The 16,654-nt window shown below is 41.5% G+C and overlaps 2 protein-coding genes across 2 annotated transcripts in view; both read left to right on the forward strand.

Annotated features, from left to right (window-relative positions):
- ppp1r14ab (protein phosphatase 1, regulatory (inhibitor) subunit 14Ab) overlaps nucleotides 1-6,707 on the forward strand; it is an 84,296-nt gene extending 77,589 nt beyond the window's left edge. Inside the window, exons 3-4 of the mRNA XM_084331503.1 lie at nucleotides 254-286; nucleotides 804-6,707. Of these exons, the coding sequence (XP_084187629.1) occupies nucleotides 254-286; nucleotides 804-941 (171 nt within the window). The 3' untranslated portion in view covers nucleotides 942-6,707. The remainder of the gene's footprint in view (nucleotides 1-253; nucleotides 287-803) is intronic.
- Nucleotides 6,708-13,666: 6,959 nt separating this feature from the next.
- The window catches only part of ints4 (integrator complex subunit 4), a 62,886-nt gene continuing 59,898 nt past the window's right edge, over nucleotides 13,667-16,654 (forward strand). The window contains exons 1-2 of the mRNA XM_084320011.1: nucleotides 13,667-13,748; nucleotides 15,332-15,526. Of these exons, the coding sequence (XP_084176137.1) occupies nucleotides 13,692-13,748; nucleotides 15,332-15,526 (252 nt within the window). The 5' untranslated portion in view covers nucleotides 13,667-13,691. The remainder of the gene's footprint in view (nucleotides 13,749-15,331; nucleotides 15,527-16,654) is intronic.

Consider the following 16,654-nt stretch of genomic DNA (forward strand, 5'->3'; position numbering starts at 1 on the left):
TAATAGTGATTATTAATATTATTTAAGTTAAGTTTAGCCATAATCATGTATTTTGCCATAATCAGGTAGCTGGAAAAAAAATACATTATATATATATTTATATTAATCATTTTCGGCCTTTCGGCATTCGGTTTCGGCCAAGAATATCCCATTCGGTGCATCCCTAGATAAAAGCATCAGCTATAAATGACTCGTTGTGAATGTAAATATTGCTTTGTCTCACTTGGTTGTTTTAATTTTTTTTTTTTTACAGGAACTTCTTCACACTTGTAACAACAACACAGAGGTAAGACATGGTGATGTACCGTATGTTGTAAATAATGTATGTTGGATATACTATGAGGTATGTTGTAAATAATCTATGTTATGTTGTTATGTGATGTCTTGTTCTATTGCTCTCTCTCTCTCCCTGTCTCTCTTTCTGTCTCTCTCTTTCTCTACCTCTCTCTCACTCTCTCTCTCTTGCTCTCTCTCTCGCTCTCTGTCTCTCTCTCTCTCTGTGTGTGTCTCTCTCCCTGTGTGTCTCTCTCTGTCTCTCTATCTCTCTTTCTCTCTGTCTCACTGTCTGTCTATCTCTCTCGCTCTCACTCTCTCTGTCTCTCTCTGTCTCTCTCTGTCTCTCTCTCTCTCTCTCTCTCTCTCTCTCTCTCTCTCTCTCTCTCTCTCTCTCTCTCTCTCTCTCTCTCTCTCTCTCTCTCTGTGTCTCTCTCTCTCTCTCTCTCTCTGTCTCTGTCTCTCTCTCTCTCTCTCTCTCTCTCTCTCTCTCTCTCTCTCTCTCTCTCTCTCTCTCTCTCTCTCTCTAGATGTTCATCAGGGACTTGGTGCTGAAGCTCCATGGGTTACAGAAACAAGAAGATCTCCACAACGATGGAATAGAGCTCCCTCAGCTCCACATCTACCCCAACCGCTCCAGCTCATCTGACCGGGAGGTTCTGCACTAAGAAACACACCTTTTTCTGTTGCCTGGCCTGTAAACCCTCCCAGCTGCCACTCCCACCCAATTACATAGCTACTCTGTGTAATCCTGGTCTAACTCCACCCCGGTATACACCTGTCCCTCCCTACCAGAGGAGATACTGCACAGTAAAAACAAACACACCCAAAACCTTGGACACTTTTACACACAGAGCTCTAGGTCCAGAGGTGGTCCAGTGAAAACGGAAGATACACCTCCAGCATACAGTACAACCAACACCCAGAGCAGCCCGATGCTACGGATCTGTCATCGGATACAATGGTAGATAATGGTAGTCTGATTACTGTAGGGTCACAGAGCTCTGCATAGACACACACACACTAACACTAACACACACGCACGTACACACGTGCACGAGCACATTCTGGGTTCAAAGAAAAGCCATGACAATACAGTGGGTGCTATACATGCACATTAATATTACCTGGAATACTGACGCATGGAATCACCTCATCCCATTTACTGTTGTGTAGCCAGGGAGTTCTGTTCTGTTCGCTCACAATATTCTGTTTATGGTAATCCGTAGGGCTGCACAATATGGAAAAATGTATTGCGATTATTGTTTTTACAGGTATTGCAATTGCGATTTGATTCACATTAGTGGGAATGGTATTTTATTTTTGTGTCATTACCTTGAAATAAGGATTAAAATGATGATGTGATTTTTGTCTGTATGAAACAAAGATATCTCACCACAATACTTGTTATAATACATATTTTGACACATTTCACCGTTATCAAAGATTGCAGCCCCCTGCAATTTGGATAATGCACATGACCATATTCAGATTTTTATAACATTTAAAAATCAACTGTGCAGCCCTAGTAATCTGGATACGAATGCATGTAAACACCTTCAATGCCGGTCACTCTACGGCCATAACTGGGATATTAGGTAGTGTCCGGGATATTAATGTGCATGTAAATGCGTTAAATGATCACCAATCACTACAAGAGTTGTATTTTAAGATGTTAAATAATACAATCATCTGATTGTAAGTTACTATTGTGTCAAATCTACACATCACTATGATACAAGACTGGGGTCAATTCATGCTCAATTCAGTCAAGTCCAAATGTAGGCTCAAAGAAAGCTTCATTGGCAGACTGATCAAATATTCCTTCTTATTGATTTCAATATAGATTGAATTTCCAAAACCTTTATATGAGCCATGCTTTATAGAAGTAGAAATTTATTCCTACTCCCTAATTCCTAATGCATTCCTATTTCAGTGGTGTTCTACCCAATTTGTGTGAGAGAATCTATGATCTGGCCTTTTTAGTATCCTCTGACTAATCCCAAGCTCTGCCCTATTTCCTTGACCCTCCAATTACTGCCACTGCTTTCCTGAATCATGTTAAGAGAGGGTGGGCTTGGGATTGGTCAAATGAATGAGTAACCCCTATTTAATTAATTGACATTGAATTGATAACCCTGCTAAGAAACTGGGGCTTTCTGTGTTTGATCCTGAGTCTTGTGTTTTATCAATGTGTTTTCAACTACAGTAATAAAAAAAATACTTCCCTTTTAAAAATAATTTACATCAAATAGAATTAAATATTATCCTATTTGATCATCCTTTTAGGCTCTAACAACCCCATTGGTCTGTCCTAAAAGACTCGAACAACCCCATTGATCTGTCCTAAAAGTCTCGAACAACCCCATTGGTCTGACCTATAAGACTAATTCTATAGAATCCTTTTGGATTCTCAAAGGATTTTCCTGTTGGATTTCTAGTCAGGGTTTTTTCAATTGCTGTCACGTACATGAAGTGTTGATCTATATATCATCGGACCTATGGTGACTGTCCTTATCACAGCTGTATCAAACCCTGTCTACAGTCCTACCACATGACCTAGTTTCTTACGTTTAGAGCTAACACCTTGAGCACCAAAAGTCTGTTTACTGTGTATAATCAGCTACTGATATCAAGAAAACAGTGACTACTGTGTGCTGGCCAGCAGGCTACAGCTGGACTATTTACCCAACCACACTGAAAACCACACTGTCAGACTATTGCATTCGAATCACTTTCTTTTTGTTTTTGTATGTGAGGGGAAATCCCAATCAGATTGAGGTCAACTGGGTTATTCCAGTCCCCCAGTTTACTCAAGTGTCTATGTTATACGATGTCAGTTCATTTTAAATAAGAGTAAATCACGCCTGTCGACAATATTGTCGACCGTCCCACTGAACATCGGTCAGACCTGCACTGGAGTAACTATTCATGTGAGAAAATTATTATGACTTTGAAGTTTCAAACAGATCTGGGCCCTATTCCCCGTACCTGGTTCAACTAAGTCGATCAAGATGTCATTATCCAGATTCAGTTAACCCGATGTTTGAAGCCGGGATTTTCCTGTTCCTCGAAGGTGGATTCAGTCTCGTTAACTCAAACCAGACTTGAGACCCAGGATAAGTGCGCGCGGCCGCTCCAGTTGAAAAGCCAGCACGTATCGATAGCAGAGATCCTGATTCTCTAGCGGCATTGATTGATTAATTGATTTAAAACTTTATTAACATATTGCAGTACGGCTCAATCGCCTCGCCGACAAGTTAAATGCGTTATCTATAGGCTAATTTTAAGTCCCTCATTACCTCAATCAATCAGATTATATTTCTTTAAACTTGCCTGCTGGATTGAATAATCAAATGAGATCTTGCTAGCGAAAATAATTAGTTAAACTGTTATACAGAATAACGATACGGCTCTCTTACCCATTGATTGATGTATGGTCGATCTTTTACTTATCTCCACTGTGGTGTAACGGGTTCTTCTTTTGACTTTCACGCAGACGACCGGGGTTCGAAACCTAGTCTTTTCCTTCTTTTTGCGATGTAGGAATAATTCAATTTGGTGCACGTTGAGAGCTATATGAAGAATGACATCCTCAATGCATGTAGATTTATAATATTTTAACTTAAAACTAGGCTACTTTGGCGTATAATCATTAATATTATATTCCAAAAATTTATATTGGAAACACGGGGTTTCGAACACCGGTCGCCGGGTTGCCAGGATTGAGCACTACCGCTGAGCCACTGTGCCAGATGGGATAAATTCATTGTTTATACATTAATGAACGAGAGACCCGTGTTTAGAATATTCTTTATTTTGAATGAAGTTTTATCGCTTTATTCTCATTCATTAATGTGACGTCAACGGCTCATTCAATTTCTCAAATCCGTCAAACAGCGCATCTCATCAGACATCTTAATCCCAGTTACAATTAAAATAACCACATAATGTGTACATCGCACCGAGCGAGCGCCACGGTATATAACGTGCATTATTTAGGACGAAGTGAATTTAGTATCAGCATTTTGGGTCTATTTTACATTTCAAAAGCCCCCTCTGGAAGAATGGAGCACAAAAACGTAATTCAGAATGGTATAATGCAGATCGTAGACTGTGGGAATAATTTCAGGAAACGGGCTGTCATTTCTTTGCGGGGGCGTGGCGATGGTTCATCCGGCTAACTTGAACTTAAACCCTGCTCTCGACCAGGCTCAAACTTTTTGATCTGTTGTCATGGTGATTTAGACAATCCAGCTTCGGGGAACAGGAAGGTCCGGCTTAAGTCAGACTTGACCGAAAGTTATCCGGCTAACTCAGTTATCCAGGTACGGGGAACGGGGCCCCGAGGCCAGTTAGGTTACTGTAGTCGTCTCTAGGCCAGTGGTTCTCAACCAAGGGCCCCCCTGTGTCCCAGCGCCACCTGTCTACCTGTCATCGTCATCGCAGGTCCGTCTGTACACACTCCACTTAGCTCAGTTTATTCCATTTGACCTCATACAATAAAAAATAAAAACGTTTGCCGTTGCAGTCTTCGAATATTTACACAGCAAAAGAAAAGTTTCTTTATTTCCATTTTCACATTCATAGAAAACATACAAAAGAGAAAATAAAAAAGGCCATTTTTATATTAACGTATATAATATTCAACTGCTCGCTTTGTGTTATTTATTTAGTTGAATAGTTACTTTGTGTCTCGTTTTGTCATGTGTTGTGATTGAAGTATTCATTATTAATGTCAAGTCTCCCCTAATGAGAACCACTGCGCTAGGCACGCCACGTTTATCGTCATAGCACATTTCATACACAGACGCAATTCAACACGCTTTACGTAAAATAGATTAAATTCAATTCAAACCTTTATTTATTCTCGAAAAGGACAATTGAGGTCACCCTCATTTTCAATGTTGTTGAGACTTACAGACATTTCAATGCATACATTTTTTTACAATATAATAATAATAAATATGAATAACTATCTATATAGCACCTTTCACACATGGACCACAGCCCAAAGTGCCCCACAGCAAATAGCATAATATGGACATAGGCATAAAATCAGCATGCAATTGGCAGAATGAAAACAATGCATAAAGTGCAGACATAAGAATAGGTATACTATAAAAGACAATAAAAGTAGTGCAACGTAGAACGTGGAGACATAAGAATAGGCATAAAATAAGTACAATAAGTACAGTGTTGCTCGAAGGCATGTGAACCCCCCCGGAACAGCCAGTCTCCCAAACACCCCACATCAATCCCCACCACATCCCCATCCAAGACACACCTGATAAAGCATGTCATGACCGAAGGAAAACACAGCCCGCGTGACACTCGCACCGCCATGCACAGGATATACTTACTCTATAACTCTATATGTGTCAGTTAATTTGAAATAACAGTCAATTACACCTTCAACAACTGTATTATACCCTATCCCACTGAAAACCAGTCAAGACTATTGCATTGGAGTAACTTTTTGTGTGAGAAAATAACTCTGTGTGTTATAAATAATCACTTTGAAGCGTTAATCAAGATTGAGGCCAGTTAGGTTACTATAGTTCAGGTTGCTGTAATTTATATGATATTAACAGATTGTAAGGCTGACAATATAGTAACGGTTTCACAGTTTTTCTTCTTCCAAGGCGTTCCTGGTCATTTCTTTTAGAAATCATAAAATTTCTCGATCCTTCTTCCTGCTTTTTTTTTTTTTTTTTTTTAACTTTGACCAGTCAGCTGGTTCTTTTTAGCGTTTATCGCTTTTTCGTCGCATTCATACTTGGTCAAGTTCGACCGACAGAAGCAGGCTGAAAGGGTTCAGATGGGGGGAAAGACACTCTGGGAAAGGCACGGCTGCCGTCCGGGATTCGAACGCGCTCAGCCCCAGATCCGCGCGAGCGCGTTTGTCCACGGCGCTGAAATAGCACTCGCGGTACGTGGTGAGCTACTGGAGCTCCCCCTTCTTCCTGCTTTTACCTACAACACGATTTTAAAATGAGGCACGTTCACTGACACAGACTCGTCACATCACTCTTCCTCCTCTTCCTCCCCCACTGCGTTTGGTCTCACTTTTAGCAAACATCACATGTTACAAGACACAAACTACAGTTTTTCTTTGTTCTCTCTGTTTTATTTTCTGTTTTTCTCACCCAATTCCTGAATTGTAAATATGGGGTGCATGTGTGGTTTTGCTTGTTTTGTATACAAGGCTTGCTCACCTTGCTGCTGTACATTATCTCTCCTCTGTCCTCCCTCGTTCCCTCTCTTTCTCCGCCTCACCCTCCCTGTCGTGCTGTGCTCACCCTGCCCCGGGAACCTTTGCGATTCCCGGCGCCTACTCGTTTTATATTCATGATTTCCATGGTTTGTACATTTGTAGTATGTTGTTTGTCGATGGCTTGTATCGTTTGTATGGTTTTGAATAAACCTTTGGAATTTAAAAATGATTCACCGGCGTCTCTTGTTTGGTGGGATGTGTTGATATGTGTTAAGTGCAGCAGAGTGGCTTGTGTGAAGAGCCAGTTAGATATGTGAAGTGTGGTGCTCACAAGGCAAGGTCTCTTGAATGACCAAGAAAAGGAGCCGGGTAATTGATAATGTGTCATAGGCTGAGGCAGTGAAGAAGGTGGAGGACAGGGAGCCTAGTCAGGTAAAAAAAAGTTCAGAAGAGGAGAACAGGAGGAGTGAATCTGGTTGGGGAAAAGACAGTTATTTGCATTCATTGCTAAGGTAGTTAACCTCACTCAAGGAAACTATAAAAGAAGGAAGGGTCATCACGTCAGAACACCAGCGTTCTATGCTCTGCTTGGTGCCAGACTTCTTTGGTGCCGGTTCTATTGAAGCCTGTGGGAGATGCATGGAGAAGCAAAATATACAAGCTATTTGAGGAAATGTACATCAACCAATATATCCACAGACTCATACCCCCCCGACACTCAACTAATTGCCTCGGACAGTCCTTCATACCAGCGGCCATCAGGCTCCACAACAGTGGGCAGCGACTAGCGGCCTCCAGGCTCCACAACAGGGGGCAGCGACTGCTGCCAGACATTGACCTGGGACTAATAGGAACCCAAGGAGGACAATTTACACTACCTTAGGCATACTGCACCTTATGTGTATACTGTGATACTGTGAATAATGTATATTTCAGTGGATACTGTGATACTGTGAATAATGTATATTTCAGTGGATACTGTGATACTGTGAATAATGTATATTTCAGTAGATAGTAAATTATAACACTACCTTAGGCATACTGCACCTTATGTGACACTGTGAATACTGTGAATATATTTTTCAGCTAGTTAGATAGTAAATTATATTGACCTATTTGTTTACACTGCTTGTGTTGTTTTTACTACCTGTACCCCCCCCCCATGCTGCTATGATGCCTGAATTTCCCCAAGGGGATCAATAAAGGAATATCTTATCTTATATCAAACGTTAGCTAGTTAACAATGCAACAAATTAGCTACACATGATTCTGACATCCGAGGTAATAAACTGTTTAAATGACTCATAAACGAGGAAACGGTTGATCCCATTCAACTCAATATTGGCCGAACTGAAAGTTTCCACACTTGGCACCAATGTGCGTTCATGCGCTACGGCTACACAGTGACATAATGACCCTTCCTTCTTTTATAGTTTCCTTGACTGCACAGGGGAAGTAGCAAAGAAGAGTCCGAAAATAGAAGTAATAGTGTCCGCAGCTCAATGATATCTGAAAGGGAAGGACTTTTCATCACAACTACAGCCCTCAACTACAACTTGAGCCCTCAACTACAACTAGGCCTGCAACACCTCGACACCTGGTCAAGAAAGCTCTTCTTCCTGAGGAGACTGAGGAAAGGCCACTTGTCTCCTCAGATTCTGGTGAACTTCTACCAATGCGCCATAGAAAGCATACTCACCAACTAAATCACAGTCTAGGCCTACTGACCCGGTCCCGTGTGGGCCTACTGACCCGGTCCCGTGTGGGCCTACTGACCCGGTCCCGTGTAGGCCTACTGACCCGGTCCCGTGTGGGCCTACTGACCCGGTCCCGTGTAGGCCTACTGACCCGGTCCCGTGTGGGCCTACTGACCCGGTCCCATGTAGGCCTACTGACCCGGTCCCGTGTGGGCCTACTGACCCGGTCCCGTGTAGGCCTACTGAGCCGGTCCCATGTAGGCCTACTGACCCGGTCCCATGTCATCAGGTCACTAAAGGCATTAACCCCTGGGAGACTGCTCATGCTGGGCATTCTGAAACTGTCTGCTTACCTGCTGTCTGCACTACTGCTGCTATTGAACCTGGACTGCTACATACCACAAATTCTTTTACACACAAATTCTCATTGTCATATATAATGTTATGTTTTATATATAGTGTTGTGTTTTATTTCTCATTCCACTCTCTCTTTTACAACTATGTAGTACCCTACTACTATGCTACTATACCTATACTACTACTTATCATGCTATTATGTAATCTAATATATCCATATTACTATGCTGACACTCAAGCTTGGTACTATTTGACGAACAATGCCACTGACCCTTAGCTGCCAGAAATGTACCCCTCCTGCTGACTTGTTCACAATCTGTAAGTCGCTTTGGATAAAAGGGTCAGCTAAAACGACTAAAGGTATTCCATTTGTGCAATACTGTTGTATACACTCATCACTTACTTTTACACACAAATCTTAGTGTTATATATTTTACTTTAGTTATCCCATGTTTATTTACTTTTTCTTTTTAATGTTTTATCTTGCTTTATTTTACGTTTATATGACTAGTACTCTAATCCAGTGGTTCTCAACTGGTCTAGCCTCGGGACCCAACATTTTCCTTAGTCATTAAGTCGCGACCCAAAATTTTGAACCACTATGATTTATGTAAAAAAAAATCTTTCAAAACATGAAATAAACACAAAAAAGTGCAACAAAAGTGCAACTAGGGCTAAAAACCCAATGAAATAAAATAATAATAAATAATATGCTTCTTAGCAGATTTCTTAGCTTAACATAACATACCTACGTTTGGGGGAACTAATGGGATAACTGGGGTTGCAACAAAAGTGCAACTAAGGGCTAAAAACACAATGAAATAAAATAATAATAATAATAATAATAATAAATAATATATCCTTCTTAGCAGACTTCTTAGCTTAACATGCAGGGAACTAATGGGATAACTGGGGATGATGTTTGCTCCTGACAAGAGTCTCAAAGTTTGGGGTGATGGTAGAAAAAAGCAACTCTGAGGTCATGCTCAATGTCCAATCTGTTCCCCCGCTTTGTCTTCAGCTGGACCAGAGCTGAGAAGCCACTTTCACAAAGATAGGTAGTGAAAAAAAAAAAAAAAAAATTAACTTTTTTTTTTTTTTTTTTACACACACATCCGCGACCCACTCAAAATGGCCCCGCGACCCACTTTTGGGTCGCGACCCACCAGTTGAGAAACACTGCTCTAATGCATCTAGTGCTCCTGCTGAGCTGACCTGTTTCCCTCGTCCAACACTTTTCATTGTACTGTTGACCTTGTGTTAACATGCATATGACAAATAAAGAAACTTGACTTGAACTTGGATTCATAGCCCACAAAATGTCAGTAGAAGAATTTACTTTTTAAACAACTAACCATCTGTAGCAAGCTATATAGACACTGGGATTTTATGGGCATTTTATTGCCCCTTTTATAGTTCATGCTTCAATGTCATCGACGGAGCATAAACAGTTGTAAGCCAATCGGCAGAGACTTTCCAAAGGGGGGGTGGGAGAGAGTGAGTGAGGGAGGGAGGAAGTGTTATGCTTGTGAACATATAAGGTATTGGAGCAAGTATACTATACTTAAAGTGATTGAATACTCAGTTTTTCAACAGTGATCTGGAGGTCTAAGAAAAAATGTCAGACCTTTATTATTATAATTTCTTTGAATTATTATGCAATAGTTTCTTTTCACGATCAGAGAGAAAATACATTTGTGGTTTTATTTTCTAATAACATAGTGTATTTATGTGCATCCTCTCCAGAGTAGGGGCCAGGCCCGTATCTATTATGGGCAACCTGGGCATGTGCCGACTGCTGAGGGGTCTTCCCCTCTGCTCTTGGATGAGGAACAAGTCTGTAGGGTGTGCCGGCGGCCAGTAGAGGGCAGCATAGGAACAGGAAGTCAGCCCTGAGAGGCAAGAACAGAGAGGGTGGGAAGAGGACAAAGACAACAACATTTCTGTGTTTTAGTTCTATAGTTCAAGTTCAAGTTTCTTTATTAGTTGTCGTACAAAAATACACAATACTTTTATATGAAATGTTTTTTTCTGTTTTGCTTCTGAGAGTGTGCTAGATAAAAATAGCAGACTACAGAGAGTGGCCCGTTCAGCCGAACGCACAATTGGAGGTGGGCTTCCCACTCTCAATTTACAACAAGTGTGTCAACATGTCAACATTTACAACAAGCGTTGCAGGGGCAAGGCTAAGAGAATAATCAAAGACTCTAGTCACCCAAACAACTGCCTCTTTGAACTGCTGCGGTCAGGCAAGCGATACCGGAGTCTCATGGCCTATACAGAGAGACTCAGAAGGAGCTTCTATCCAGGCCATCAGGATGCTCAACGACAATGACACTATGTAACAACCCATCATCTACACTCACAGCACACACATCCACACTCACTTTAAATAAACACTCACCGTAACACCCACTTTACTCACTTTAGACACTTTAACACACTTTATATTTATTAGTAAAGAGATTTGCACTACAATTCATACTGTACCTCATTGCACCTTACCCTAAGAAGTATTTATAAAACGAGGCATATTTAGCCAAAATATGTTGCCAGAACATAAACAAATAAATAAAGACTCTAGGTTAACCATACCCCCATGCGTAAATATTTCACCCAAATACGTTTTGGTATGGCAAGGTATGGCACTCGCCATACCTTGGCAAATTAAAATGTAAAAATAAAAAAAATAAAAAAATTTCAACATTATGAACGAAGCTTCGAACTATTCGGTACAGCCCTAGCATGTTTTGATATTGTCAATTATCTCACTTTTACTAGGTGACTTTTACTGTGACAAGTCAAGTCAAGTCAAGAGTTTTATTTGTCACGGCATACAAGTATACAATGAAATGCGGGTGGTCTTGCCCGCAACGATGTGCAATACAGTAGTAACAACATATAATAGAATCCAATAAAACAACATTGTGCAATAAACAGTAACATAGTATGGCATATCGGTATTTGTACATAAGTTATTTACAGAGCATGGAGGACATGCTAGGTCCTGTGGTAGTGCATACACTGTTAGCTACGGATGAGGCACTGGGTCTTTCTGTACATTGCTATTTTATACAATCTCAGGTTATACTATACTATTTTTAAAGTGACCTTTCCTTAGTGGCCATAAGTGTGGGCGTGTGCAGCATGAGTGTGTGCATGCTTGCTCATGTTAAAGTGGCTGCTAGTGTGTGAGCGTGTACAGTGTGTGTGTCGTGTGTGTGCTCATGTGTGCTTGTGTGTGGAGAGTTCAGTGTTCAAGGCTCTGATGGCCTGGGGGAAGAAGCTGAGCCGAAGCCTCTCTGTCCTAGTAGCTGGGGTTCGCAGGCGTCTGCCTGACCTCAGTAGCATGAACAGGCTGTTGTTGGGGTGGTGTGGGTCTTTCATTATTCTGCAGGCTCTGGATTTGCACCTCTTGTTGTATAGAACCTGCAGGGGTGGTAGTGCAATACCCGTGGTACGCTCGGCTGAGCGCACCACTCTCTGTAGGGCCTTCTTGTCCTGTGCCGTGCTGTTTCCATACCAGGCAGTGATGTTTCCAGTCAAGATGCTCTCTACAGCTCCGGAGTAGAAGGACTGGAGTATCTTCCCCGATACTCTGAACTTCCTTAACTGTCTCAGGTGGTAGAGGCGCTGCTTCGCCTTTTTTACGACTGAGTCTATGTGTGTTGTCCATGTCAGATCCTCTGAGATGTGGACCCCCAGGTACTTAAAGCTGCTCACCATGTCCACGGTAGCCCCGTTTATCCTCAATGGTGTGTGTGTCTCCTGCTGTCCTCTTCTATAATCCACGATCAGCTCCTTGGTTTTACCAATGTTCAGGAGCAGGCTGTTGTCCTGGCACCAGCGTTCCAGTACCTCAACCTCCTCCCGGTAGGCCTTCTCGTTGTTGTCCGAGATCAGCCCCACCACCACTGTGTCGTCCGCAAACTTCACTATGGAGTTGGAGCTGAACTTGGCCACTAACTGAAATATGCCACAAAAAAGGAAAATGGACATACAGACGTTTTTTAATCAAAGGGCAGCAGAGACAAGTGATACAGGGACACAGGTAAGGTCCCTGATGGAAACAAGACAAACGTCTTTCTCAGGTCTGCATCCCCTTAACAATTGTATGTATTGAGCCGTACTGTATTGTACCCATTCTGCAATCTGTTAAATAAAGTTTTCATTCATTCATTCATTTATAATGGCTTAGTGATTATAACAGTGCAGTTCAGCATTCAGTAATCCATACTTTTTGTGAACGTGTTTTTGATATACATTCTGTTGAACACACACCTCAAAACCGTACCTAAGGAAAATTGGCTCAATTGCAAGAAAAATAATAGACAGTTATGATATTACATTCTGCATAATTCGTATGCAAAATATTGTGGTTCCCTGCTTTAGTCTGTTGACACATTTCTATACTAAAAATGCTTGTGTAGAGTCCTGTGTCATACCTAAATGTCATATAACTGAATTGTATAGAAACAACTCACCAAAAGTGACTATTGCACAACTGATTTGACAAAAAAATCCACCAAGGGGGTCCCCCCCCCCCTCGCCATACCTTGGCTTTTATTGAAACGACGCCAAGTGTACTAGTGTGTAATAATGTAATAGTGTGCTAGTGCAATAGTGTGTAAGATAAAATTCGATAAAAAAAGGATACAATTCTACAAGCAATTGTCCCAAAGCTCTACTTGAACCAAGCGTGGTTCTCAACAAAATTACTAAAATATTTTCATGAATGTTTTTGAAAAACAACTATTTCCTTATTTACAGATGACAAGAGCAGACAACGAGATTTCTTCCCCCAAATGTCTAGCTTAATTTGTCTAGCCTCACGACGAGTTGGTTCCATTTCCAATATTACCCACCAGAATTTGTTTTAAAGAAATATTCGTACGATTAGTAGTATGATGAATTGAAAATGGGGGACCCTGATGTAAACAAGACGAAAGTCTTTCTCTGGTCTGCTGCATCCCCTTAACAATTGTATGTATTGAGCTGTAGTCTGTACCCATTCTGCAATCTGTTATTATCAATCAATCAATAGGCACACCTAAAATAAAATTACCAATCGCGTTTATCCTTCCCTCAACCTATCTACGGAAGGTCAACAGGGACAATCCCATACTACCAGAGCTGTAATAATAATAATGGCAGCACATCTGAAAAAGCGAGTTTATGAGGAATTTTCAACAAAAGTTGTTCAGGTAAGAAGCATGTTGTGTCCTTTGACATCCTTCGTAGTTATAGAGTTAATTTAGGCAGAGCAAATTGTATCAATAGGTTGTGCTCAGGCATGGTAACTAGTTGGCGTTAGTTAGCTAACTGGGTAAAGATACTGTTAGCTAATGACACTCATGTCAACAACGATCACATTGTTGTTATGTTTCTTGGCTAGTTGGCCAAAGACCTTGTTCGCCACGATGGCCATTACATGCCGTCTTAGCCTGAATATTAGGCTATATGTCAATGTTGTGATAACTCTAGCGAGTGAAGTGACCAGCTAGCTTAGGTGCTAATAATAAGAAATTAGCAATGGGATACGCACTTAACGTTAGGCAATTCGGGGAATTCATTGATTGATTCATTGAAAAGTGTATTAACAGATTGCAGAATGGGTACAATACAGTACGGCTCAATATACACACAATTGTTAAGGGGATGCAGACCAGAGAAAGACTTTCGTCTTTTTTACATCAGGGTCCCCCATTTTCAATGCATCATAAGGGAACGTGTGCAGGGCTACTATGATTGATTGATTGATTGATTGAAAAGTTTATTAACAGATTGCAGAATGGGTACAGTACAGTACATCTCAATACATACAATTGTTAAGGGGATGCAGACCAGAGAAAGACTTTCGTCTTGTTTCCACCAGGGTCCCCCATTTTCAATTCATCATAACATATATGACATACATGACATACAGATAGACAGTACTGCTACATCTATACATTTATGACATATCAGATTTGCAAATACAGTACTGTTTGTGATACAAAAGTGTCCAGAAAAGGAGTGTATATACATTTGGCGTAGAAACTGTACATTGGAGGAGGTTGGTGGGGTGGGGTTGGGTGGGTTGGGTGAGGGCTGTACATTGGAGGTGGGGGGGGGGGGGGGTTGGGTAGGGGACACACACACATTTTACACTGTACATTGGAATGTTGACAAAGCCTTACTTGGTCATTTACTGTACAACTAGGTTAGGACATGATGCCAAGGCAATTTGGGGTGGCTGGTGGGTCCTGCCTGCCTAAATAGTAAAACAAATAAATGTTTTTAATGGTTCATTTCAGTAACCGTTTCCCTGCCACGTTAGTTTCCTTTTTGCCATGTTGCTGTTATTAATGACAGAAATGGCACAGAAAGCTTTTAGGTTCCCCCCACGCCTACTGCTTGGAACAATCTTCACTCAGTCTGATCTTAAAATTCAAAGCTTGGCAACCCTGCATCTGCATGTATTCAAGGCTATGGTGGTGCCTATTGTAACCAGGTTTTCGGTGTACAAATGTTTTATCCGATCCTCATCTGTATCTGTGTTTATTTTTAAACATGTGTTTTGCTTTCTGCTATTCTTGGTCTTGTCTCCCTTGTAAACGAGATATTGGATCTCAGTGGGACAAACCTGGTTGAATAAAGGCTAAAAAAAAAAAAAAAAAAAGTGAAATATAATATAAATATATATATTTGCCTAACGATGTTTGTTACTATTTTATAACGACTGTGAATGTCAGTGTGCCTCTAAAATGCATTCATTTAACTCCTGTCTCTCATTGCGCATAAACAGATCCCTCTCGAGGAAGCTCCAGCCAAGAAGCTCCGTCTGTCCAAGCCCAGTAAGTCGGCAGCTCTGCACATCGACCTGTGTAAGGCCACCAACTCCACTGATGCCCTCCGGTACCTGCTCCAGTTTGCCCGGAAGCCGGTCGAAGCGGAAAGTGTGGAAGGAGTGGTGAGGATTCTGCTGGAGCATTATTACAAGGCAAGGAGCAAAACAACGGATCAAGGAAGTTGCATCTCTCACATCCCACGTCTCTTATATCCCACAGGTTCTTCAAATCAAATCAAATTTATTTGTAAGGCCCGACAACACACGTTAATGTCCCCATGGGCCGGACACGTCTTCTTTAAACAAGTCAAGAAGAAACATAACAATAAGTCAAGAACAAAACAAGAACACCATAAGGTCCAACAAATTCAAAATAAATGCAAAATGAATGAATGAATGCTTCTTGTCATTTATAGTGGTGTAGCAAGTGGCGTACGTTCCAGCAGTGGACGGGACTCTGGGCTTTCCCTAGGATTTTCAAACAAGATTGTACTGACTGAGTTGCAACTAGGTGGTGGTAAAATAAATTGCAATACAGATGACCATTTTCTGTAATTTCCTGCAACTTAAAAACATAATTTCAATAAAATAGCAAACAAGGGTAAGTTCCAAATAAGGTATTTATTTAAGCACAGTCTATAAGGTTGCACAATAGTTTAACATTGAACACGAAAACACAATACACACACACACACACACACACACACACACACTAGGCGTGGGCGGTATAATTTTTTGATGACATAATACCCCGGTATACGGTATATGACGGTATGACTTTCATTTTCATCAGCGGGGGGGGGGCAACCCGTGTTACCAAGTAAACAAATCACGGAACGATGGCCAGTTAGCCCGCAGCATCCTAGTACTAGTAACGTTAGCTCTCAGAATGGTAGCCAGAAGCCCGCAGCATCCTAGTGCTACTATCGTTAGCTCTCAGAATGGTAGCCAGAAGCCTGCAGCATCCTAGTGCTACTATCGTTAGCTCTCAGAATGGTAGCCACGTTAGTTAGCCCAGCACCAGCCAGGTCCCGACGTTAGCTCTCAGTACGATAGCCACGTTAGTTAGCCCAGCACCAGCCAGGTCCCGACGGTAGCTCTCAGTACGATAGCCACGTTAGTTAGCCCAGCACCAGCCAGGTCCCGACGTTAGCTCTCAGTACGATAGCCACGTTAGTTAGCCCAGCACCAGCAACGGTAAGCGTGTCTCATTTAATTTCCACCACTCCTGTGTGTAGACAACCAGCTCTGCGTGTGCTCGCTCCACTAGTGAGGACTGGT

The sequence above is a fragment of the Notolepis coatsorum genome (genome assembly GCF_963971535.1).
Source record: "Notolepis coatsorum genome assembly, chromosome: 1".
Classification (NCBI taxonomy): Eukaryota; Metazoa; Chordata; class Actinopteri; order Aulopiformes; family Paralepididae; genus Notolepis; species Notolepis coatsorum.